The sequence below is a fragment of the Lycorma delicatula genome, chromosome 8, assembly GCF_047948215.1.
Source record: "Lycorma delicatula isolate Av1 chromosome 8, ASM4794821v1, whole genome shotgun sequence".
NCBI lineage: Eukaryota > Metazoa > Arthropoda > Insecta > Hemiptera > Fulgoridae > Lycorma > Lycorma delicatula.
This window is the reverse complement of record NC_134462.1, coordinates 52,660,695-52,688,225: the sequence shown is the minus strand read 5'-3', so window position 1 is coordinate 52,688,225 and position 27,531 is coordinate 52,660,695. Positions and strand designations below refer to the sequence as shown.

The window sequence follows — 27,531 nt, the reverse complement described above, 5'->3', positions numbered from 1 at the left end:
AGACACATGCTTTTAATTTCTCAGTAGCAAATGAAAAAATCAACCTGATTTTTGGTGAGTGTAATCTTCATGTCAATAAACCAGTTTCTAGATTTTTGAAATTCAACCTTGAAAGGGGATGAAGAAAGGTAAAAAAAATTTTGTACAAGGCAAATCTTCCCAATTTCAACTATACTAAACTAGGTATTCAGTAGATTTGGGCTTGCAAAATACTTTTGAGATAAATTAAGTATTGAAAAACCATTTTTGGATTTCTTGTAATTCCGATTTTTTAATGGGTGCAAAGGTAAACGGTACTGTGGCTCGACCAACACAGCCACTACCACCGTAACTGTATGTGTGACTGGCTGCACCTATCTCAGGTTACTTGGCTAAAGAACGTAAAATAAAATAAATTATTCATTATTTGCTATGGGAAACGTAAGTAACCATATAGCAAAGGTGAAGCTGCGTTGGAGAGCTAGTTTAAAATATAACTAAACTATGAATATACTTCTGAATCTTCTTTTAGAAAGTTTTGTGGATAATTTTCCTTAATTGTTTTGAGTTAGATTAAAAGTTAATGTTGAAAATTGTTTGTGTGTTTTATAGGTATTCATGCAAATACTAATAATGGTGGTTCGATTGGTAATGGTGTTAGTAAAACAGATGATGACCATTCTTGTACTGATCAGCATTTTCCAATTACTGTTGAGACAAAAAATAATATAAACTATTATAATGCAAATGTGAGTATTGTTTCTTTAATGATTTATTATGTCTTTGTAATATATTTATATGTTATTCACATTTATGTAGTCATCATTAAGATTGTTCTTCTGTGAGCTAGTGTTTCTATAAATATACAGGTGTACCACAAAATTATCCCACAGCTTTCATAACCTATTCTACTTGTGAGAATAATGGAAAAAGTTCATATAAAAATATTTCCTAAAATGCTTCATTTGCAAGTTACAGCTAGTGAAAGATTTCGTATGGATCTTACCTACCTATGTGAATTGAGCTTGTACTGAAATTTTTCAGTTTTAAGAGGAGAATTAGTGATTTTGTATGGTTTTTGACCTGAGAAATCACATTGGGGTTAAAAAAACTTTTTTTATGTTTCATGTAAAATAACTTTGTTAAATAGGTAATAAACACATAAACCTTTTTCTACAAAACTTTTTGAGAATTTAATTTTGAACAAGGCGATGGAGTAAGATAAATGAATAAACAAAGAAAAGTTAAAGAAATTAAAATCTTATTTAGAAACAGTATATTATTACATGTGTCGGAAAAGTACTTATTTAATGAAAACAAAAATAAAATTATTTTTTGGTTATGTAAAAATTTGTAAAAACAAAATTTACTGTTAAATATTTCTTTAAAAATTAATAAAATTGTAAATTACATAACAGTTGTAAAATAAAAATTACTTTGTTAATTTTTTTTTTTAATGACAGAAATGTAATAAATTATTTTAAAAATTATTATTTCAACTTTTAATAAAATAGTTAATACAATAAAAACAGCTGATCAACAATGTGCAATAGTGTATTAGTATTTAAATTATTTTGTAAGGTATAACAGGTACCTGATATATCAGGTATTGTGAACTGTGGTGTTAACGAAGGTTTTCAGTTAATCAAATGATCGGTTTGCCATTGAAGTAATCCCTTAATACTGTTATTGTTGAAATTATTTTTGATGCCGTTCAGATATCAGTACATGACATCTTTCTAAGCGGAGTTTAGTATTTGATGGTTTGGAGGACAGTTAAGAAGAGTTTTACCCTTGTCATAAACAGGGAGTTCAACAACTATACACAGCAGATGGTCTGCTTCGCTTGGAGTTCTGCAACTGGTGGAATACAAATCAACTCTTAGAATGTTTTGTTTTCCAATGAGGCAAATTACACTCAGGATGGTGTCAACAACTTTTGCATTGAGCATACATAGGCAGAAGTAAATCCTCATGAAATGGCAGAAAGCAATTTTCAACACCCATTTAGTGTCAATATATGGTGCTACCTTTTTCACAATCAGTTGTTTGGGTTGTTCATATTACCTGGCCACTTAAATGCTAAGGTCTACTTGCTCTTTCTTCAAGAAGAATTGCTGCAGCTGTTTGAAGATATTTCTCTAGCGTCAACAAGATACAAAGTATACTTCAGCACAATGGTGCACCTCCCCGATTCTCCTGTGCCATTTCCACTTGCTTGAATCATCATTTCCTTGAGAAATGGATCAGTCAAGGAAGTTTACATTCCTGGTCCCAGATCACTTGATCTAACACCTTTAGATTTTTGCATCTTAGGAAGGATGAAAAATATTGTACGACAGTAAGTCAATTACTATCCGCAATGTAGTTATAAATTTTATTGCAATACAAATAGGAAAATTATATGTATATTATATTTCAACACCACTTCTTTCACTGTTTCGTCCGAGGTAAATCGACAGGACTATATGGAGGATGAGCCAGTACCTCAAAGTTGAATTTCTGGAGCATTTCAGCAGTGTGGGCTGCAGTATGTGGACGGGCATTGTCGTGCAACAACACAACACCTTTCGCAGCAGTCCTCGGCGTTTGCTTTGAATTGCAGGCTTCAGCTTGGCAGTAAGCATCTCACTGTAATGCGCACTGTTTATTGTCATGCCCCTTTATTCATAATGTTCCAGTACAGGGCCTTGTGAGTCCCAAAAAACTGTAAGCATTAGTTTTCCTGCCGATGGTTGGGTTTTGAATTTTTTTTTGCAGAGCGAATGTGGATGTTTCCATTCCATACTCTGCCGTTTACTCTCTGGCTCATAATGATGGATCCATGTTTTGTCACCAGTGATTCTGTCTAAGAAGATGTCCTGTTCGTTACCATACCGATCCAAATGTTTTTGGCAGATGTCCAAGCGTGTTTGTTTACGCAAAGCGTGTTTGTTTTGAACACATTTTGCACAAACTTTATGAAACCCAAATCTGTTGTGGATGATTTCTTAGGCAGAACCGTGACTAATTTGGAGACTTGGAGACGATGTGCCACTTCATCAATATTTACTCATCTGTCTAAGAAAACCATGTCACGTGCACGCTCATTGTTTTCCTCAACTGTGGTGGTAAACGGTCATCCGGCTTTTTCGTCATGCGTAACACTTGTGCAACCATTTTTGAATTTTTCAATCCATTTGTAGACACTCCGTTGCAGCAACACACTGTTTCCGTACTGTACCGAAAGTCTTCATTGAATTTTGGCCCCTGATACACCTTCCGACCACAAAAAACGGATCACTCAACGTTGCTCTTCTTTGGTGCAAACAGAAAGCGGGGAACAGCCATGGTTAACGGCAGGGTAGCATTAATGGAACCTAGCAGCATCATACCTGCACAGACATAACAACAATTAAACCACACATCCCTCATCTACGCAACACGAGAGTACTACGAACATAAACAAAAATATAACTAAATTGTGGATAATAATTGACTTATCCTTGTATATGAAACAAAAATACATTCTCGTGAGGAATTAATTGTCCGCATTATGGATGTGGCTGAGCAATTTAAGGACACCTTGAAGATGTGAAAAGAGGAACAAAAGCAGTACAGAAGTGAACCAAGAAATGTGTTGAAAATGGCAGGCTCATTTTTGAACATTTATTATAAACTGGTAAGTACAATGCATTTTGGTCTAATGTACTTTCTAAATAAAATTTTAATTTTTCTAACTTTTCTTTGTGTTACACCACTTCAACTTACACCATTTTGTTCATAATTAAATTCTTTGTTTTAAAGTTTTATGTATTTATTACCCATTTAATAAAGTTATTATACAGCAAACATAAAAAACAGGGTTTTTACCCTAATTTATTAATTTTCACCCCAGATTTCACAAAAACTCTGTAGATTTGGTTCTGGGGCCTATTCTGTTTGATTTTTCAAGTCAATAACCATAATAAATCCCTAATTTTTCCCCTTATTTAACATACAAAAAATTTTGGTACAAACTCATTTCACCCGGGTAGCTGAAAATTCTGCGAAATCTTTCACTAGCCATAACTCACAAATAAAACATTTTAGGACAAATGTTTATAAACATTTTCCATTATTTTCATGAGTGGAATAGGTTATAAAAGTTCCAGAAGAATTTGTGATACACTGTATGTTATATACAGTAAAATGTTGATTGTCAGAAAGTAATAAATCTAGGCTGAAGAAGTTGTACTTTTTTTTTTCTTCAGAAGGTGATGCACTTTTTGTATAAAAATGTAAATATTTTTAGGTGTAACGAATCTAAATATACAATTTGTAATTCTTTTTTACCAGTGTTAATGATGAATTGCAGTAACTAATCATTTTAGGTCTAAATATGGTTTTGTATTTCAATATTTAGCTTCTGTAGTTTTATTATTTCCTTATTGTAATTACCTACGAGACATTTTTATTGGAGTATATTTTAGATTATCTCTTTTTTATCCAAGGGTGAATTAAGATGTTATGTTCAATAATGTAATCATGACTTTCTTCAGGAATTTCATTGGATGAATGATGCAAAAATTGGCTTAAGTCATTAAATGTTTGTTTTAAGTATCTAAAATACAAATGCAATTTTTTGTATGCATTTAATTAAAAAAAGTCGCAATATCTTGTTTTAATTTAACACAGTACTTGCATTTATTAGGCAGTTTTATCAATTTCAGTGAAATATTTCAATTTGTGCCAGAGTGTAAGTGAGGAAGAGTATAAATTACTACAGATTATTATTTTTCATTGTTTATTCAATCACACTTTCGTGCAAGTGCACACATATGCACACCATAAAAAAAATTATCATGTTTTAATTTCAGTCAGTCACCTACATTTTGGTGTAAAAGGGTTACTTTAATTACAGACATAGGTTCTTCAAAAACTGATTTATGTTAAAATGGTCTTAATCTCATCTATTTGTCAGAGTCTGGCAAGTTTAAGTGTAGACATGGTTTTTTAGTTGGGCCATTTTGATATAAAAACAAAAGTAATTCACAGAAAAAACTTTTAAAGTTACATAATTTAGTGTTTTTCCAAATAGCCATCATTCACTGAAACAAATTTTTCAACTAGCTTTATTAATTAATTGTGTTTGAAAATTTTTCTTGTCAGTAATTTAAGTCAACTAGTTAATTAAATTTTAGTGTCTCGTCATTTTCAAATATCTGCGGTATTAGCTATTTTTGTTAAACTGAGAGGAAAAGGATGTAATAGTTAGATACAAGGTTAGGAGGATGGTATGATGGATGTTATAGATTTTCCAGTGAAGTTGCTTTATTTTTTGAATAATTTTTGTTGCAATGTGCAGTCAAGCATCATCGTTTAGAAACAAGATCCCACCTTTCCTTACCTTTTGTTCTGAACATCATGTCAAAGTTATGTTTCACGATGTTATTGACATTTACTGTACTTCCATGATTCCAGTAACTGATATAATTGAACTCAGTAAGCAATATTCCTTTGTTGTCCTAAAAGTAGTAGCCGTAAGTTTACTGTCTGATTATGCTTACTTAATTTTCTTGGGCCTGTTTTCTCATAACAGATGACTCCATTTTTAAATTTTTTACCTTCTTAAAAAATATTTGTCCATAAACAGCAAATTTCAGCAGCACATTTGTTTTTTTTTTACTGTTAAGAAATAAATATTGCTCAATCCTTATACTTCACAAGATTATTTTAAAACTAATTTTAGTTAGGTTATTCATGGCAACTAACATGAATATAACTGGGCTATTGTTGCCAGCAGGTTGCAATATATACTTGTACAAAATATTCAGTGCAAGCACATGCTTCCAAAATATTAGCAGCAATGTTGAAGTGGCCTTTACTTAAAAAAATATGCCTTGTATTCATAATTTCATTTAGACTTTTAATGAAAAATTAACTATTTATGTTATATATATTAATGACTAATCATGTAAGTAAAAAAAGTTGTTCATTGAATTTTGATATTTGTATGATTAATTTGTTAATATTTCTAAATTGTTCATTATTTTTAATGATTACAGTTTGCTATATATATAATGACTGATAGTGAAGAAGGTTTATATAACTTGTATTTCCACAATTGTCCTAATTATGGTCAGCAGAATGTTGGTCTTGACTTTACTGTAAGTGCATTGTATATTTATATTTTTTCATAATTTTTAATTATGTTTTGATTATTTTTTGTGAAATATTGGATATATTGGATCTTTTTCATCATTTATTTTTAATTTTATGATTTGATATGCATGTAAATAAAGGGCTATGCTGAACAGTTCCTGAAATAAATTGGAAAACAAGATTACACTCCAAAAATCATTTTTTTTTTTAAATTTACTTAAAATCTAAATTTAGATGTCTATATCAATTGCTAAGCAGTCATCATCATACATATATACTTAATCAATTCAGACTGTAATCTAAATTGGAAAATTTCTGTTTTAAATAATTTAGGTGTTTTTGATATAAATTTATTCTTTCCATTGTGATTGTCTAAAATTACATCTGTTTCTATGTTTTTTTTCTTTGTAAGTATGAGGCTAAGTCAATTATTATCTGAAACGTAGTTATAAATATTATTGCAATACAAATAGGAAACTTACATGTACATAATTTTCAACATAGTCCCCTTGGATTTCAATGTACTTGGTCCATCATTGCACAAGCTTCCTGATGCTCTCATAAAAGAAGGTTTTTGGTTGAGCTGCGAGCCAGGAATGTGCTGCTTCTTTCACTGTTTCATCCGAGGTAAATCAATGGCCCCTTATTGCCTCTTTGAGTGAACCAAACAAGTGGTAGTCAGAAGGGGCAAGATCAGGACTATATGGAGGATGAGCCAGTACCTCAAAGTTGAATTTCTGGAGCATTTCAGCAGTGTGGGCAGCAGTATGTGGATGGGCATTGTTGTGCAACAACACAACACCTTTCGCAGCAATCCTCTGCGTTTGCTTCGAATTGCAGGCTTCAGCTTGGCAGTAAGCATCTCACTGTAATGCGCACTGTTTATTGTCGTACCCCTTTACTCATAATGCTCCAGTACTGGGCCTTGTGAGTCCCAAAAAACTGTAAGCATTAGTTTTCCTGCCGATGGTTGGGTCTTGAACTTTTTTTGCAGAGCGAATTTGGATGTTCCATTCCGTACTCTGCTGTTTACTCTCTGGCTTGTAATGATGGATCCATGTTTCTTCACCAGTGATTCTGTCTAAGAAGATGTCCTGTTCATTACCATACCGTTCCAAATGTTTTTGGCAGACGTCCAAGCGCGTTTGTTTATGCAACTGTGTGAGTTGTTTTAGGATCCATTTTGCACAGACTTTATGAAACCCAAGTCTGTTGTGGATGATTTCATAGGCAGAACCGTGACTAGTTGCAGACGATGTGCCGCTTCATCAATAGTTATTCATCTGTCTAAGAAAACCATGTCACATACACGCTCAATGTTTTCCTCATTTGGCAGTAAACGGTTGTCCGACTCCTTCATCATGCATAACACTTGTGCGACCATTTTTGAATTTTTCAATCCATTTGTAGATACTCCGTTTGGCAACACACTTTTTAATTTATTTGTTTATATACTTTTTTTGAATGTTTATCTCTCATAGTGATGATTATTTAATAAGTAAAATGACTATCCTCATTTATATTTTAAATAAAGTATTCTTGTTTGTAGTTTTCATGTATAAATTTGCATAGATGTATACTGCCATTCAAACTTCTGCATCACATCACTTTGATATGAAAGAAGATGTCTTTGAGCTATATATTAATAATAATAATAATATATATATATGTAGTAATCTATACATACATACACACACACACATACACACATGCACGCACACACGCATGCATGCACACAAGCGGTTGATAGAAAATATGCAGAATTTTAGTTTTTCTCAAAAAATCTTTATGTATTCATCAATATTGATTTTGTCATCTTCAAAGTACTTTTTTTCAGATAATTCATTTGTACCAGCTCTTTTACCTATCTTCAAAATACCTCTGGAATGCAATTTCTGGTATGGTGTTTAGTTCCTTTAGCAATTCTGTCTTTATCTCTTTAGTATTCACAAAATGTAATTTCTCATGATTCTCTTCAGCTTGGAGCATAGGATGAAGTCACAGGGGGTCATTTCTGTTGAATTGTTTTAAAAATTCTGCTGTATATTTTTCTACCACACTTTGTGTGTGAGTGTGCGGATGTGCACTGTGAATTTTAAGGCAATGAAAAGAGTCCAATGACCACAAAATCATGGGTATACCACTGATGAAAACAATTTTAAGATGTAAGCTTTTAAGAACTGAGAGATCAGGCCAATTGTAGGATCAGTGTAGTCTACAGTGTGGCAGTGATTGTACACTTTCATTGAACCAGCTAATCAGAATCCTACCAATGAACCGATGAAATAAGGCAGTAGTTATGTAATCGACAGAGGTTAGAGAAAAAACACACAAATTAGTTGCTTGGTGCCATCTTACATAACAAAAAAATAATAGATGCGTGATCTACAAAGAGAATTAGACCAATTAACATTGAAATCTATAAGAAACCTGAAAGGGCAATTGCATACTCAAGAGTATCTCATTCTGTCGTCTGTTTAATATGAAAACTGTTGAACCAATCTCTTTCATTTAACAGATATTGAAATGCACTATTACATCTGTAAATATGTAAATCAGCTGCATATGCCAGGGGCGACACATAATGTCTGTTAAAGTGTCATATTTTATTATTTTAATGTTGTAAAATTTAATATCAAGTATTGTGATTAGTTAACCTTTATAAATGATCTTAAGTAATTAAAATGTTAAGTAACGATACATTACTTATTACTATTCAGTTAAAAATAGATCTTCAAAGTAGTGATGATTAACTCTATATTATGCTTCAATACTTTTAAATGTAAACCTATTATTTACCTTTTTACCCCAATTGGACCAGTTGAATTTATTATTTGGTCATGAAAGTGCAGAAGATCTTAATCCAGATCTTTCTTGAATAGCTCAATAATAATAGCCTTGTCAAATATGTGTTGATGTATACATCTTGGAGATTGTAACTTTTAGTGATTTTTGTAAAATAGAAGAAATTCAACAAAACCTTTTGTGATCTGTGTTCCACAGAATGTACATATACCTATGAATAAATACTGACTCGTAAATATTTTATAGCAAATTGCATATAACCAAATTTATCAACCCTTGAATTTTGTTGCTAGTATAATGATTGACCCTTTTTATATAAAGTAAACAAATTATATGACCCTTCATTTCCATCTTGAACTAAATTATTTTAACTCCAGTAAATTTTTAAGAAATGTTAATTATTTAAGTATATCCTGTTACCTATTATATTTAATTAATTTCAAGATCGGTAAAAGAAAATGTTATATGTTATACAGATAATCAAAATAATTACTACTGGTTGGATTTATTTTCACCAATATTAATATTTAAGAAGCTATCAAGAGATAATATAAATATATATATATATATTAAATCCTATTAAAATAAACCACTTAGTACAGAATGTAGAGGTAAGAGATATATCTTACTTTAATATTTCCATGAAAGTACTTTCATGAGATCCCGCATCCTCGGTCATGATTGAAATAATTCTGTTTTTATATAATAACAATTTTAAAAAGAATATGTACATATATATATATGTAAATAAAAATTAAAAATAACTTTCACTCTAAATAATTATATATCTTTTAACGTGTGTAATTGAGATAAATTCTTTAATTTTATATAAATAAATATTGTTACCTTTTATTCAATTTTCAAACGGTGACTGTAAACCGTGAGAGCGTAGATATATCTTTTTGAAATATGATATCTATTGAAAATGAGCAACCATTAATTGCAATATGTTTTATTTGTTTATTATTATTTTATTAGATGGAAATAGAGGAAAAGAATGGTGGAAATTACTTATCAGCTGGAGAAATGCCTTTACCGGCTTTATATTCTATGATGTCCGTTTTATTTTTGTTATCAGGTTGTTTCTGGGTTTTCATTGTTGCAAAAAGCAGGTAAGAATATCCTAAAGTTTGCTATGTTAAGCTGAGCACTACACTTACATTAAAAAGTAATCACATATTCTATGATTTTGCAGTTGACATTCAGTTCAGATGAAGATCACTTAATAGTTATTCTTCACCTATCTTTTTTATTATCATACATTTATGTTATTGTAATAGATTATTGTATCTGTTTAAATGTATTATAGAAATACATTTACAAATAATGTATTTATGGCTACAAATAATGTATTCGTGGAAAATGTTTGATCTTTTAGCCCAGGAAACTAGTTTGAAATTAAAAAAAAACATTGATGTTTTGATTGTGATATATATTTTCTTTCATAAAAAAAAAATTGATAAATATTGTTTTTTTTTAAATTGACAGATGATAGTTTTCTAGATGAAGTAACAGTGTGTTGACAGTTTATTCATAAAGAATAAGAAAATGCGCTGAAAAATTTCTAAAATTGTAAACAACTGGTACAGACTTTATTAATTATGAATTAAGTATGAAGGGAGTTGCTTAAAATTTTGTTTGTTTCATCTTTTTAATCTGTGTTCATTATATCTGTAAATTTTATACCTGTGTTGATTATAGTATACCTGAAGATTGGAAAGCTGTTATGGTAATATTATTTTAAAAAAAAAGAAATATTTTCAATACTTATAGCAGTTTAAGCCTGTAAAACTTATAAAATTTATATTAACTTAATTAATAAAAAATAGCATTGCCAATTGAATGTAGTTTTTTAAAAGATGATCAGTCTCGATTTCATAACGGAAGATTTTGCACTGGTAGAATTGAATTTAGATTCAATTCACCTAGCATTTATAATGCAGAAGCTGGTAGCATTTATTTCAACTGGAAGTTGAAATTAGTTCTTTGGGACTTACTAAAAAGTAGGGAATGTGGAATTTATGGTTAGATCAAAAGTTTACATTGTCTGACTAATAGTAAATTTGGCATTAAGAGTATTTGCAAATATGAATTTGAAACAGGGTTGTTCGTTTTCATATTCCCTGTTTAATATTTACATTAATAACCCATTTACATCCTGAAAATGACCCAAGTTAATGAGGAAATTTAAGGGAATCAAGAAATTAATATTTTATTTTATAATGTAAGAACTGGAAGAACTATTCATCATTTAATTAAAATCTTATTGATTTCGATTATAATTTAAAAATTTCAAATGAGAAAACCAAAATTAGAGATTCCATGGAAAATTCCTCGTCAAATAAAAAATTGTTCTTTCTCACAAAACTTTAGAACATGTGGCCAATTTTAAATATCTTCTGTAGTGTTACATAATATAGGATGATCAGGACGTAAACTTTAGGACTATCATTTTCAGACATTCTGTTGCAATATCTATCAAATTTTGCATTAATCAATCAGAAGAAACTGTTCAAATTTTTATAAGTGATAGCATTGCTGACACAGGTACAGGAAAAAATTTAGTTTTTTGTAAAATGAAAAAATTAAGCAGAGTTCAAGTGGCCAAAATAAGAGTCCTTTAGCCATTATTAAACATTGTACAAGGGAAAATTTATTGTTTAGTAATGATGTAAGCAATGAATTAAATTTTGAGTCTACACATGGTTTAATAACTCAAATCAATGAAAAGTATTGTTTGCTATGTGTTAAGAATAAGAAACAGGATTGCTATAGATTTCTTAAAGCAGTAATGTTGTATCATTCTATAGAAAGGAAAAAATATGGGAAGACTGTACAGAGTTGTCAATGATGTTCTGAGATCAGAGTGGGTGAATTGTCCATAAAGAACGATGATGACTTAATTATATTAGTACAAACCAACTTTTTTCTGTAATATTTTTTTATATTTAGATAATTGAGCAGTCGATGTATGTTACCTGCTCCTTTGAAGTGCTCTTTGTGCAAATTTCTATACTTGTATTGTAAACAATTTATAATAAAGCAAAATGATGTTTTTTTTCTCTTGGTTTTATTATCATCAGTTTATACTGCTAAATATTATTTTTAAATTGATGTTAGTTTTATATGCGGTATTTTTTTTTTTTTTTTATTAATTGATACAAGTATTCTTTTATTTTGTTTGAGTTAATTTAATTATTAAAACTTGAATTCTTACTTGGTAAGGAATTGTTTAAAATTGCAATTATCATTTTATTACTATTAGAAAAGAACTGGTGTAATTTAATGATTTATAAAACGATCTTATATCTAATATGATTCTTACACTTGTGCAGATATAAAGAAACGTTATTGTATCTTAATATTTATTTTAAAAAATGTCATATTATTATTAATTTTAGCTCTTATATATATTTTTGTGTTAAAATCTTTAATTTCCTTTAACTCATATTTGGTAGTGTGCATTATATTCAAGTTATTCATTGAATGATTATTTTTAAGATTTTGCAAAATATTTACTTATTACAGATCTTTCAGATGTAAACCACATTTTTTTTTACGTAGCTTTATTGATATTTGATAATATTACAAATAAATTACCTTATTTTTCTACTAGTTTCCTTCAACAGAACTGCATTTTCTCCACTGTATACATAACTTCTTGATCCCCATAAAAAAAACCAGATGACTACCCCAATGACGAATAATGTTCATATTGGTCGACTGTTGCATTGTCTTTGAATCTTTCCCCTCCTAAAGCTTCTTTCAGAAACCAGATATGTAGAAATCACATAGTGAAAAATCTGGATGGTATGGTGGATGTTCAAGAGGTGTCCAATGCATTTTAGCCGTTTATTTCAAGTTTGAGCTTCTGTATGTGGCTGTGTGTTGTCAAGGAAAGGGAGGACACTGCAGATTGTTTGCCAATATTGTTTGCTGCAATCATCTTTTGTTCATGTAGAAAATCAATCAGCAGGAGCACACCTTTTGAGTCCCAAAACACAGTTGCCAGAACTTTTCCAGCGGACAAGTGTTTCTTGGCCTTAATCGGGTGCCCCTTGTTAACTTTTCCACCACTTCATACTTGTACACTTGCTTTCCGGGGTGTAGTGGTGGACCCATTTTTCGTTACAGGTCACAATACAGTCCAAAATGCCTCCTTCCTCAAAGCAATTCAGAAACAGCTTACTTGTGCCTCTTGTACCGCTGCTGCAATTTCAGCAACGGTTATGTGGCAGTCACCTTCTACAAGGTCATGAACAGCCTGAATGTTGTCATCATTGATGCTGGTTTGCACATTTGTGACTTTCATTCTCCACTGCATCACAGCCACTTGAAAATTTTTTGGCCCATTCAAACCCTTAAGTTTTTGACAGGGTTGCATCTCCAAACTGTGCCTGGAGTCAGAGTAAAAGATTTCCGAGGATTGACACCTTTGTTGGTAAGAAATTGGACTACAATTCGTTGCCCAGTGGATGATGGTACTATCTGCTATGACATTCTGCTATTGACATAGGGACATGACCTACGGGCGTGGTTGGCCAGTTCACACTCGCTTTCACACACATTCAACTGACTATATGCAGTGCCCGACCATAATCACTGCTTTTCTTCAGTTGCATAGCAATATTCCGGTTAATATTTGAATGACTCTTATTAATTATATTATTCTGTATATTTTTATGTAAGATTTTAATTCTGAATTAGTTTTTTTTCTAGTCGAAGTTGAAAAGTAAATGATACAATTGGTGATAAAAATAATACAAAATTAGTTGCCTCAATTATTGTTTTATAAAGTAATGTTTCTGATTGATTTGTTGTATTTCAGTATTAATAATAATGATCTGATTTTCAGGCATCCAGTATTCAAAATCCATTACTTGATGGCTGTGCTTGTGTATCTGAAATCATTATCTTTATTATTTCACGCAATAAATTATCATTTTATTCAAACCAAAGGAGAACATGTAGCTGCTTGGGCTATACTGTACTACATTACACATCTGTACGTATAAAAGTTGATCTATAATAATTAACATTTGTCTGGAGCAGAACTCTACTCACACTGTACTCTATTAATGACTAGTAATTACTTTATAATTCTCGATAATCCATTTTTTCTTTTTCCTTTCTAATGACTTATTTTAAAGCTCTGCAGGCTTCACTATAAAGCCCTCAAACTTTTATCATATAGCATATAACAAACTTTATTGTTAAAAAATACATATATGGCAAGACTGAAAATAATTTGCCAAGTGTACAAAAACAATATTGGGGTTTTAATTTGTTATACCTTTTGGATGAAGAGTAGAGTGTTGATTTAAAGCTAGAAACGAAGAGTGAAAAGACAGTTTTATTTGTATGCATACTGTCATTGATTCCTTACTTTTCCACTTGACAGCACCATTAGCAAAGATGGTGACTCCTGAACAGAATGCATTCTGTGTTTTATAGTTTGCCAAGTGTGAATTACTTCAATGAGGATTTTGTAGAAAGTTTAATCATTATTCTCCAAGTGACAGTAACATTCATAAATGGCATAGTCAGTTAGAAATGACTGGATGCCTACATGTCTGATGGCTGCAAGGTCACCTGTTCTCATCCCTGTTTTTTCCTTTGGGGTTTTATAATGGATCTTGTGTATGTACCTCTGCTACCTACTAAAGTACTCAGTTTGAAGCATAGGATTGAAGCAGCTGTTGCTTCCATTACTCCAGATATGCTGGTTAATATATGGGGCAAACTCTCCTTTCGGTTTAATGTGTGCTGCATGACAAAAAGTGGTTATACTGAACACTTATGGAGAAAGATTTACTCTTTAATATTATTTGTGATTCATTACTGTAAATTCAAGTTACATGATATTAGCTTTAAAACCTCATTGTTTTTGTACACTCTGTAATATCATATAAAACGAATTCTAGAGTATCCTTTATGAAAATAATTGAAATTTCAAATTCTTCCAACTCATTTTTAAAGATATAAGAAAACAGACACATTTTTAAATTGATTTATTATTGGTAGAAATAAAATAAATAAGGTATCATTATATTTAAAATAAAATGGATAATATGTTTACCATTAGTTACATTTTTATTTATTTTTGTATAAGGAGTCAATTTCAAAAGTTTTTATGCCCTTACTGAGATCACTATAAATTGCAATAGTCTTCGTATAATCATATAAATACCAACTTTCTCCAATTAAAATATTTTTATTTTAGTTCAGATAATTGATTTCTGTTTCTGACAATTTATATTAGCTAGCGATACATTATTTAAACATCATTTGTTACTGATAGTTTGTTTAAATGCAATGAACAAGTAAAGATATTATTAGCTTGAATATAAGTGACCAAATAGTTAGATTTATAAGATCTGCTTGTGTAATGACTACCATATTTGTATAAATGAGTGTTACATTTAATAAATTGTAATGAGTGAGAAATATGAGGCATGTCTAGAAAATGAGTGAATACAATTGCTCAGGTTGTAACCATTCTAAATTTTGTTGGTTACGAACAATATATATTCTGTCATAAAGAAAAAAGTTTCAATATTTTAAAAAGTATTTAATATTCATTTGGCTTAGCTTATATTAAAAACAGAAAATAGGCAATATAGTATTATATTATTTTAATAGTTAAATAAACGTAATTAGTTTGATACGAAATTGTATATACAAAGTAATTAACTTTGTTTTTTGATGTATGACATGGTCTGGATAGCCAGACGGTGATGTCATCGTGGGCTGGTGAGAGCATATACATTCTCAAAGAAAAGTGTGTACGTGCATAAGTAAGAAGGGGCGTCTGGTGGGGGAAGCCAGACTGACATTCTTTGTTTCGGGGCTAGTGTGAATTTAGCAGTCATGGAGTGGAGACGTGTTTTGAGTTGGCTCGCATGGAAGTGGTGATGTGTTCTTTGTTCGATGAGACAGGACAGTGAGACTGGGTAAATAGGTGTATTCGATGCGAGGTCATCATTATTTTTATATGTGCAGGGAAGTATCCTTATGTATATGAAGAGAAAAATTAATGATTTGATTCAAAATATATGATTCCATATAATTCTGATATAAATAATACGTTTAACTAATGTTAAAAAAAAATATTTTCTTGTATTGTTAATGTTAATTACTTTATTTTATATATTTTTTTAAATATGACAGACGAGTAGTGTGGAAATGTGTTTTCTATAACTCCATATATATGATTCAAAATATGATTCCATATAATTCTGATATAAATAATATGTTCAATTAATGTTAAAAAAATTATTTTTCGTATCGTTAATGTTAATTATTTTTTTAATTTTAATAATATACTTGTGATCAGACTACATAGCCCTAGTACATTTTTTCGTTGTTCCCCCCTTAATTTGAATTGTTTTGTGATTGAGCTTTTATTTTATTTTGATTCACTTGAGCTTTTCAAATTAAATTTTCTTTTTTTTTTTAATTTGGAAGTAAGCTCGCAAGGTTGCTGATATATTGAAGTTGCTCGAGTTAACCAATTGTTGCAGCTTACTTCATTATCATTATATCAGCTTTCTTGAAATGTGAAAGTTTTCTCAAGTTACATCTAATAGAAAGTATTATTATATATAATTTACGCTGCAGCCATTTTTCTTTGATGCAAGGGTAAGAGCATCTTATGAATTCATTTCAGAATAAGTTAAAATTTACAAATTGCAAATTTGAATACAGGCAGAAAGTGAAAAAATCATACATAATAAAATTTAATAATAAATTATGATAAAACACAGTTCATTACTACTATTGTGAAGAAGAAATAACAGTATTTACTGGCTACGGTACTGACATTTTTAAAAATATGTTTCAAGTTTAAGGTAAAAATTATATTTTGTTATATACATAGTCTTCTATGTAAATGAGTTTCACTCAACAGTATACATTTTAGATTAATCTCAATGTTACTTTGTAAGTAATTTGTCTGCTTGGCTTGATTTAGATATGAGTCCAATTTGCACCATAGCAGCTATGAAAAACAATTTTTTTCTATGAACATAAGCCACTAATAAATGTAGTGTATAGCGAGAGTGCATTCAGTATTGTTCAGTTATGATTATAATTGTGGAACTATTTCATTATGATGGCTGTTGTCATCTTACATCACCTTTATGTATGAAACAAAAACTTTTGTGTTTATAAGGCTAAGTCATCTTTTACAGTAATTAAATTTTTATGTAAATTATTGGTATCCTGTTAATTTATGAATAAATTATTTTTCTTTTTTTTTAGATTAAAAGGATCTGTATTGTTCATTACAATTGTATTAATTGGAACTGGTTGGACTTTTATAAAGCACCTTCTGTCTGAAAAAGATAAAAAAATCTTTATGATTGTCATACCTTTGCAGGTAAAGTATTATATTATTATTCCTTTCAGTATATTTAAAGAATTAACTGTATTTATTTAGAATTATATTTATATTTAAGTATCAATTCATTTAACGACAGTAAAAATCTGAAAATAATTAAAATCATGATTTATAGCTATAAATCAGTTTTCTAATCATTAGAGATTAATGATTAAATAAAAATGAAGTAATTACTGTATAAAAGTACCCAGCTATGGAATGAAACCGGGTAAGTGAAATCATAAATAAAAAAACTCTGACAACAAAGTTGTTATACTTTCCTGGTGTTGGTTATTTATTCATATGCAGTGGAAAAATAAATTAAAGAAATTAAAAAAAAAAAAAATCAATATTTTTCTACTTTTTTCTGCTTCTCCACCTGAAAATCACCTCCCAAGAGATTTGTCTACAATTATTATGTTTAAATGAAAGAAAATTAAAAAAATTCTACTGAAAACGTATCCACGTACAAACATTATCCCCACTTTTTATTTTTTTGGGTCCCTGGGTAATGAAATGTCAAAAAATGCAGAAAATCCATACCCCATTTTTTGATTGATTACTACTTTCCTTCTTGCAGCTAATTCTAGTGCTATGATCCCAGGAAAGTAAAAACTGGCAAAGAAATGATTGCAGTTTTTAGTTATTGGTATCCTGACTATCAATTCTTAACAAATCCATATCCTTAGCAAATTACTAAGTAAGTATGCACCTAAATCGTTATATATAAAAACATTCTACTCCTTGAGTAAAATTTTTAAAAAAATGTCTATGGTGATCGTGGTATGATCCTCTCCCCACCGCTTTACATATTTAATCTATATGATTTATATTTAACGAATATCATGAAATATGTAATATTCAAAATTCATCTTATAAAATATCATAAAAAAGGTTTTTCCAGTCTGAATATCAAGCAAAACAGTTACTGAGGAAAAATATAAAAAGCAAGCTTATTATCCCCGCTGCCCTGAATTAAATTACTGATATACATCAGTCCAGAAATGACAAAAAAGAAGGGGTTTTTTGCTTTAAGATCGTGAGCTTCTTATGGGAAACATTATTGAGGAAATTATAATTGTAACTTAATTCTTAATTAAAAATGTAACTTTATTAAATACTAACAATATATTTTTCTGACAGTCATTTTAGGACTAAGCTCGATAAATGCCGCCAGATAAATATTGTTTATGTTATGAACATTATTTTGCTCTTAAAGTTTCTTTTGGTAATTAGCATTGAGAAATTCACATCTTAGGATTCAACAATCTTATAATTTCATAGTCTTTATAATGAAATATTCCATAAGCTACTTTGTTATTAATAGCAAATACTTCTGACATACTGCTTCAATGTATTTAATAGTAGTAATCTGTTTAGATTGTTTGATTATTGTTAATCTCTTTAATTATAAATAGGCTTCACTACAAAGTATAGTCTGATTTCCTCTCCTAATGCAATAATCACAGGTCATCAAAAAATTTAAAATGCCTTTTTAATTATTATGTGTTTCTAATATATATGCGTTTCCAATTTCATGTAGAACCACATTTCTTAATTATAGTTATAAAACTGTTTACTACTTATAATAATTATTTTGTCATTATAATGTTGTTTGGAGGTATTTATTTTTTTAAAGATGAAATAGTCACAAAAAATAACCTGAAATTTGTTTTAGGTAAAGGTAACACCATAATTTAACTAAAAAATGGCATACTTCCAAAAAAAAAATTTATTAGAATTTCCTTCAAATATAAATGACGTATTTCTTGTAGTTTAAATAAGTTGTTAAATTATGTAAAACAAACCAGAATTTACGTCAGTGTGAATTATATTTTTTATAAATCTCTTGATAACAAAAATATAATCTCAACTGAGGTGTCTTTCAATAGCCAGACTAAGTAATTAATTAATACTTAAGTATTTCAATGTTAATAGAAGGGGTGGCTGAAGTTTAATGTACAGTCGCTCCTAATTTGCAATTGAAAAAAGTAGTCAATTGAAACAAATATGGTGTAAAAGTAGATTTTGTTTGCTACAAAAACTTACACTTATTTTCCCAAGTAGTCACCATTTACAGCTACAGATTTCTTCCAATGGTGAACTCGTTTTCTTATTCTGTCAATGAAGAATGTTGCTGGTCTTTGCTTGATCCATGACCTCTATACATCCTTAAGGTCATCATCTTTTGTGAAATGAATGTCCTTAATATCCCTCTTTAATTGTGGAAAGAAGTGAAAATAATAGGGCATCAAATCTGGTGAGTGTGGATGATGTGGAATAAGTTCAAATTGGGTGGTATGGATACTGGGATTGTCACAAAGTGGATGTCTTCCCCTATAGGTTCCAGTTATCTTTCAGTGTCAGGGTTTGGTCACACCAAAAATGGTTACATAAAGGAAGAAGTTTGTGGGTGTTGTTGCTGTACGGGACACGATGACATCGCATGAGCTGGGGCAGAAAAATGTGTAAAGGGGCAAAAAAAAATTGTAAAGGTCCACACTTGGCAAGGTCTTGAGAATGCCCTATTTATAAAGAAGAAAAAGTCATTTTGAACTGTGCAGAAAGTGTCCTCTCCGGTGGCACATCGGTAATACAGAAAATCCCTCAGTATGAGGAATCCTGTACAGCTAGTATTAGTTTTGTACAGGCTCTCTCAAACAACATAGAAAAAGAGAAAGAATGTGCATTGTGTAAAGAACTGACCAAATCGGTAGAAGCTTTGTTGGAAGAAGTATTTCAAGTAGTCACCATTTACAGCTACAGATTTCTTCCAATGGTGAACTGGTTTTCTCATTCTGTTGATGAAGAATGTTGCTAGTCCCTTACATCTGCTTTTGCAGCATTGAAAAGCGGTTCGTTCCCACTTAGATTATGGATGTTTGTGCTCAATGCAGTCCATCATTCATTTATCCGTCTTGCTAGAGGTGTGTTTCGCCCAAGCCCTGTGGTAAGTCTGTTGGTAGACAGTAGTGAGCCATCTTGGAAAGGTGAAAGCAAATGATATGCTCCTATGATGGCACACATTAAAAAGTGTAACCAAATCATCCAGCTTTTGATGCATTATTTTCCACCCAATGTGTTAATTGATACCAAGAACAGCCAAGATCTACTGCTCTGCTAGCCATCAGAACTCGTAGATTTTTTTTTATTTCTAAATATACAGTTACCTTCAGTACCTCCTGTTACTCAACGTTATTACCCCCTTGGCGACCTTCCATTATGAATTGTTGCTTTAGTCTTCGTTGCTATTAAAAAAGGACACGAATCCAGTTATCTTTCAAGAAAAAGTTTTTAATTTTGTAATTAGCATGAGTCCTGATTGCATATTTTTACAGGTAGCTCTAGACATGATAATTCTGTTGGTTTTGCTTTTGTAGTTTCCAGTAGAATACATGTTTGGCCTTCCCAGTGTTTTCATTGTGGAGCTGAAAGCTATTAATAAGGCCTTAAATATACTTAGCCCACATTCTGCACAAACTTATCTTCTCAGATTCCATGAGTGCCTTGCAGGGAATTAGTGACATGTACTCCAGACACCCTGTTGTCTGTGATATACAGTCTATTATCTCTGAAATGATTCAGCATAACACAATCATGAGCTTCTGTTGGATCCCTAGTCAGATTGGAATTTCAGGCAATGAGCACGTTGATCGTGCAGCAAAAGAGGCCTGTTTGCAACCTCCTTTTGCTAATCACATTGTTTTGAACAGTCTAGTCAGTCTAGAGGGTGATTCGTGATGAGTGGCAAAGTGAATGGAATGCTACAATCAACAATAAAATTCATCCAGTTTAGAACACTGTGTCACCATGGAGCTCCTCATGCAGGAATAACTTTCGAGAGGAGGTTATTATTTAACGTTGGCAAATAGGACACACTGAAATTACTCATGGACACCTCATGAATCAGACCAATGCACTCGATCTGTGTTCACTGCAACTGCCAACTAACGTTCACCATATCCTTCTAACTGTGTCTGTTATGTGGCATTGTCAGGAGTTTAAACTAGGGGCTAACATCCAAAATATCTTAGCAATAATGTATCAGTGTTATCTAAATGTCTACAATTTCTTAAGGCCATGCATCTGAATTCAAATATTTTATTAAAATGTAATTTTTGCCTTTTGACATATAGCAATTTTGTTCTTTTATGTTATATTTCTGTTTTAGTTTTATTTCGCACCTAGCATATCACACAAACATTTTACATCTTATGAATTTTTAAGGTAAATTTTAATTGTTAATTTTTAATCATTTACTATATAATTTTTTGTCCAGGCACTGATAACGATGACACCTCATGTGCCCAAGAAAAAAATCATTATGAATGGCTTTTTAAATGACAATGAGTATCGCTAGTTTCCACTTTTTCCCAATGTTAAAAATTCAGTTACTGAATGTTGTTTTAGACAACAGTGTTGATACAACAAGCATACTTGACTCCACAAGTTTTGTAATGTTAATAGTAGAGGAATGAAGCTACAAAATGGCAGCATCTGTGGCTTTGTGACTTATTTTTCTTTGCCACTCCTCACTTGTTTATCTTTTTAATTCAAAACGGTCCAAAGTTTGTTAAAATTATTGGAATTGTGTTGCATGTGGATTAAAAATATTTATATGAAATACTTTATTTGGTTTTTAAAAATTATTTTAGTACTCTATTATTTCAGGTTTTGGCTAATGTTGCCAATATTATAATCGATGAATCAGAAGAAGGTGATATTGAGCATCGGACATGGTTAGATGTTTTCATGTTGGTTGATTTGTTATGCTGTGGAGCCATTCTGTTTCCTGTTGTGTGGTAAGTTTCAGTAGTTATGTTTTAATTATTTGATACAGTTATGAAATAATAAAATGTAGTACATTACGCACTACTTAACACTTATGCTAGGGCATAAAAAGGAGCTTGTTTATAGAATGCTAGCCGTTTTTGTCAATATTTGAAAGTTTTTCAAATTAAATCTAAAAAAGATATATACTTACATGACCAATGGAAGTGCCAATGCACTCCTTGCAACTTCTAGCTTTAGATGATATATAGTATACAGTTGTAATATCTATAAATACAAAGATGTAATGTATTTTCCAAAGCATGTTTTCAGTATGAAAAAAGAATTTTTAGGGATGCGGCTCACTTTCTTTACACTTTCAACATCACTGACACTAATGTTTATTTCTTTATTTTAAAACTACACTCTCTAAAATATACTAACTTAGTTTGAAAAACAAAAATACACTTACAGATAGTAGTTTTTTAAATGAAACAGCTTGAATCAAGGCTGTTTGCATAATGCCACTTTACATTCACAGCAATGATATGATGTGTTTTTTCTGGTTGCCTTCCCACATTCTTTTGTCCCCTTCTCAGAGCAGACCTTGCACATTCTGACATCTTTTTTTTCTGGAGGTACAGGAATTTTTTCTAAAAAGTGTTTTCCTGCAGCAAGTCTACTCAGTTGAGTTACAGATGTGCGTGGCTGACATGGTTCTTCTTCTAACACATCAAGTTACAACCACAAATTCTTTATGAACTGTCTAGTACTAAGTTTTTTCTTAGTTACATGGTTATACAAAATGCAAGAATTGACTAAAGACATGAGAATAATATGGAAGGCCAGTTTCCACCACCACTTGATGGACCTATGTTCATAAGCCCCATATGACATCCCTGGTCTGATAAATCGACCCCAAGCTTATTTTTATTGTAGCTAATTACACAAGCAGGTTTGGTTACCTCTCTTCTAAACCTGCCTTTGTATGCAAGCATATCAGCCTTATGCGGCATAGAAATCATGAATACATCACACTTATTTTTCCAGCATAATGAAAGAATATTGTCTTTCCTACGAAACACTTGTCGTCCACGCTGCAGCCTAGTGTTTTGTTTCACAACAAGTGGTATGCCTTTTCGGTTTTTTATTGTGCCCACTATACCAGTTTTTAGCTTTTCTAACTCTGAAGCTAATGCTTTATCTATTTGTGTATAAAGTTTTTTTTTTTTTTTTTGTCTTCAGTCATTTGACTGGTTTGATGCAGCTCTCCAAGATTCCCTATCTAGTGCTAGTCGTTTCATTTCAGTATACCCTCTACATCCTACATCCCCAACAATTTGTTTTACATACTCCAAACGTGGCCTGCCTACACAATTTTTCCCTTCTACCTGTCCTTCCAATATTAAAGCGACTATTCCAGGATGCCTTAGTATGTGGCCTATAAGTCTGTCTCTTCTTTTAACTATATTTTTCCAAATGCTTCTTTCTTCATCTATTTGCCGCAATACCTCTTCATTTGTCACTTTATCCACCCATCTGATTTTTAACATTCTCCTATAGCACCACATTTCAAAAGCTTCTAATCTTTTCTTCTCAGATACTCCGATCGTCCAAGTTTCACTTCCATATAAAGCGACATTCCAAACATACACTTTCAAAAATCTTTTCCTGACATTTAAATTAATTTTTGATGTAAACAAATTATATTTCTTACTGAAGGCTCGTTTAGCTTGTGCTATTCGGCATTTTATATCGCTCCTGCTTCGTCCATCTTTAGTAATTTTACTTCCCAAATAACAAAATTCTTCTACCTCCATAATCTTTTCTCCTCCTATTTTCACATTCAGCGGTCCATCTTTGTTATTTCTACTACATTTCATTACTTTTGTTTTGTTCTTGTTTATTTTCATGCGATAGTTCTTGCGTAGGACTTCATCTATGCCGTTCATTGTTTCTTCTAAATCCTTTTTACTCTCGGCTAGAATTACTATATCATCAGCAAATCGTAGCATCTTTATCTTTTCACCTTGTACTGTTACTCCGAATCTAAATTGTTCTTTAACATCATTAACTGCTAGTTCCATGTAAAGATTAAAAAGTAACGGAGATAGGGAACATCCTTGTCGGACTCCCTTTCTTATTAGGGCTTCTTTCTTATGTTCTTCAATTGTTATTGTTGCTGTTTGGTTTCTGTACATGTTAGCAATTGTTCTTCTATCTCTGTATTTGAACCCTAATTTTTTTAAAATGCTGAACATTTTATTCCAGTCTACGTTATCGAAAGCCTTTTCTAGGTCTATAAACGCCAAGTATGTTGGTTTGTTTTTCTTTAATCTTCCTTCTACTATTAATCTGAGGCCTAAAATTGCTTCCCTTGTCCCTATACTTTTCCTGAAACCAAATTGGTCTTCTCCTAACACTTCTTCCACTCTCCTCTCAATTCTTCTGTATAAAATTCTAGTTAAGATTTTTGATGCATGACTAGTTATCTAATTGTTCTGTATTCTTCACATTTATCTGCCCCTGCTTTCTTTGGTATCATAACTATAACACTTTTTTTGAAGTCTGATGGAAATTCCCCATTTTCATAAATATTACACACCAGTTTGTATAATCTATCAATCGCTTCCTCACCTGCACTGCGCAGTAATTCTACAGGTATTCCGTCTATTCCAGGAGCCTTTCTGCCATTTAAATCTTTTAATGCTCTCTTAAATTCAGATCTCAGTATTGTTTCTCCCATTTCATCCTCCGCAACTTCCTCTTCTTCCTCTATAACACCATTTTCTAATTCATTTCCTACGTATAACTCTTCAATATATTCCACCCATCTATCGACTTTACCTTTCGTATTATATATTGGTGTACCATCTTTGTTTAACACATTATTAGATTTTAATTTATGTACCCCAAAATTTTCCTTAACTTTCCTGTATGCTCCGTCTATTTTACCAATATTCATTTCTCTTTCCACTTCTAAACACTTTTCTTTAATCCACTCTTCTTTCACCAGTTTGCACTTCCTGTTTATAGCATTTCTTAATTTCTGATAGTTCCTTTTACTTTCTTCATCACTAGCATTCTTATATTTTCTACGTTCATCCATCAGCTGCAATATATCATCTGAAACCCAAGGTTTTCTACCGGTTCTCTTTATTCTGCCTAAGTTTGCTTCTGCTGATTTAAGAATTTCCTTTTTAACATTCTCCCATTCTTCTTCTACATTTTCTACCTTATCTTTTTTACTCAGACCTCTTGCGATGTCCTCCTCAAAAATCTTCTTTACCTCCTCTTCCTCAAGCTTCTCTAAATTCCACCGATTCATCCGACACCTTTTCTTCAGGTTTTTAAACCCCAATCTACATTTCATTATCACCAAATTATGGTCGCTATCAATGTCTGCTCCAGGGTAAGTTTTGCAGTCAACGAGTTGATTTCTAAATCTTTGCTTAACCACGATATAATCTATCTGATACCTTCCAGTATCGCCTGGCTTTTTCCAAGTGTATATTCTTCTATTATGATTTTTAAATTGGGTGTTGGCAATTACTAAATTATACTTCGTGCAAAATTCTATAAGTCGGTCCCCTCTTTCATTCCTTTTGCCCAGCCCGTATTCACCCACTACATTTCCTTCCTTGCCTTTTCCAATGCTTGCATTCCAATCTCCAACTATTATTAAATTTTCATCTCCTTTTACGTGTTTAATTGCTTCATCAATCTCTTCGTATACACACTCTACCTCATCATCATCATGGGCGCTTGTAGGCATATAGACGTTAACAATCGTTGTCGGTTTAGGTTTTGATTTTATCCTTATTACAATGATTCTATCGCTATGCGTTTTGAAATACTCCACTCTCCTCCCTATCTTCTTGTTCATCACGAAACCTACTCCTGCCTGCCCATTATTTGACGCTGAGTTAATTACTCTAAAATCACCTGACCAAAAGTCGCCTTCCTCTTCCCACCGAACCTCACTAATTCCTACTATATCCACATTTGTCCTACCCATTTCCCTTTTTAAATTTTCTAGCCTACCAACCTTTTTCAAGCTTCTAAACATTCCACGCTCCGACTCGTAGAATGTTATTTTTTAATTTTCTGGTGACCCCTTCCTTAGTAGTCCCCACCCGGAGATCCGAACGGGGGACTATTTTACCTCCGGAATATTTTACCAAGGAAGGCGCCTCCATTATTGCTATGTGAAAATGCAGAGAGCCACATTTTCTTGGAAAAAAAGCAGCTGTAGATTTCCATTGCTTTCAGCTGCGCAGTACTCAGAGGACTGAGTGATGTTGATACGGCCGTTTAAGTCGTCCTGACTCACGCCCCTAACAACTACTGAAAGAGCTGCTGCCCTCTTTCAGGAATCATTCCTTAGTCTGGCTCTCAACAGATACCTCTCCGATATGGTTGCACCTTCGGTCCAGCTACTCTGTATCCCTGAGCACTCAAGCCCCCTCACCAACGGCAAGGTCTCATGATTCATAGAGGAGGCTGTATAAAGTACATACATTATTTGCCAATGAGTCAAGCAGAGTTTTAGTCTAATCAACTATGTTATTATATTGTCCACTGTACACATCAAAATTCCAAACATAACTACTAGTAGGCTCTGATAACATTAACAGTTAGATGCCATATTTTCTGAGGTTATTAGGAATGCACTGTTTAAAGTACAGCCTACTGCAAAATTTACACATCCCAGTACTTGCATATTAATGCCACCGCAGCTACAGCTTTATTTAAAAACAAAGTAGTCAATCGGATTTCGGTGGAAAATGGGCCGATATAGAGTTTAACATAGATTCAAAACAGTCTCTTTATTAATTTTAATAAATGGTTATTTATATTTATTTATTTTATAAATGTATAACCAAACTTAACCTACGCTCGCTAACCTTGACTAATTAACAGGAGTGTTTTGTTTATTTAAATAATAAATAATTGCAATAATTACTGAATTTATTAAATAAATACTCAAAAAATTATGGTGTTAGTTAGTCAAGGTTAGCGAGCATAAGTTAAGTTTGGTTAAATTATATATATAAAATAAATAAATGTAAATAACCATTTATTAAAATTAATAAAGAGACTGTTCATTTTCCACCGAAATCCGATTGACTACTTTGTTTTTAAATAAAGCTGTAGCTGCGGTGGCGTTAATATGTAAGTACCCACATCCCTTCAACTATGGTTAAATTTTTTTCAGAAAGGTAAGCTTTTTGAAATTTTTTCTGTAAGGCATCAAGTAATGGACGCACTTTTGTAAAGGATCATGGCCTGGCTCACCTTTAAGCACAAAAGTACTATTATTTTTTATGTGAAAATTACCCATAATCAATAAAAATCTGTCTACACAGAAGATTAAGGTAATAATTGCATGACATTACACTACTTTTTGACATGTGGTCAATCTGTGGGTTCTATCGATTGACATGTGTAGTATTATTGAAAATTTATTTATT

The 27,531-nt window shown here is 31.6% G+C and overlaps 1 protein-coding gene across 2 annotated transcripts in view; it reads left to right on the top strand.

The window, feature by feature from the left end:
• LOC142329278 (protein GPR107) overlaps positions 1-27,531 on the top strand; it is a 128,988-nt gene that overhangs the window by 92,733 nt on the left and 8,724 nt on the right. Inside the window, exons 5-10 of one of the 2 annotated variants that reach the window (XM_075373715.1) lie at positions 592-728; positions 6,006-6,107; positions 9,886-10,019; positions 13,763-13,912; positions 17,170-17,287; positions 21,959-22,089. In XM_075373715.1, the coding sequence (XP_075229830.1) occupies positions 592-728; positions 6,006-6,107; positions 9,886-10,019; positions 13,763-13,912; positions 17,170-17,287; positions 21,959-22,089 (772 nt within the window). The remainder of the gene's footprint in view (positions 1-591; positions 729-6,005; positions 6,108-9,885; positions 10,020-13,762; positions 13,913-17,169; positions 17,288-21,958; positions 22,090-27,531) is intronic. The other variant, XM_075373714.1, reaches the window with a different exon arrangement.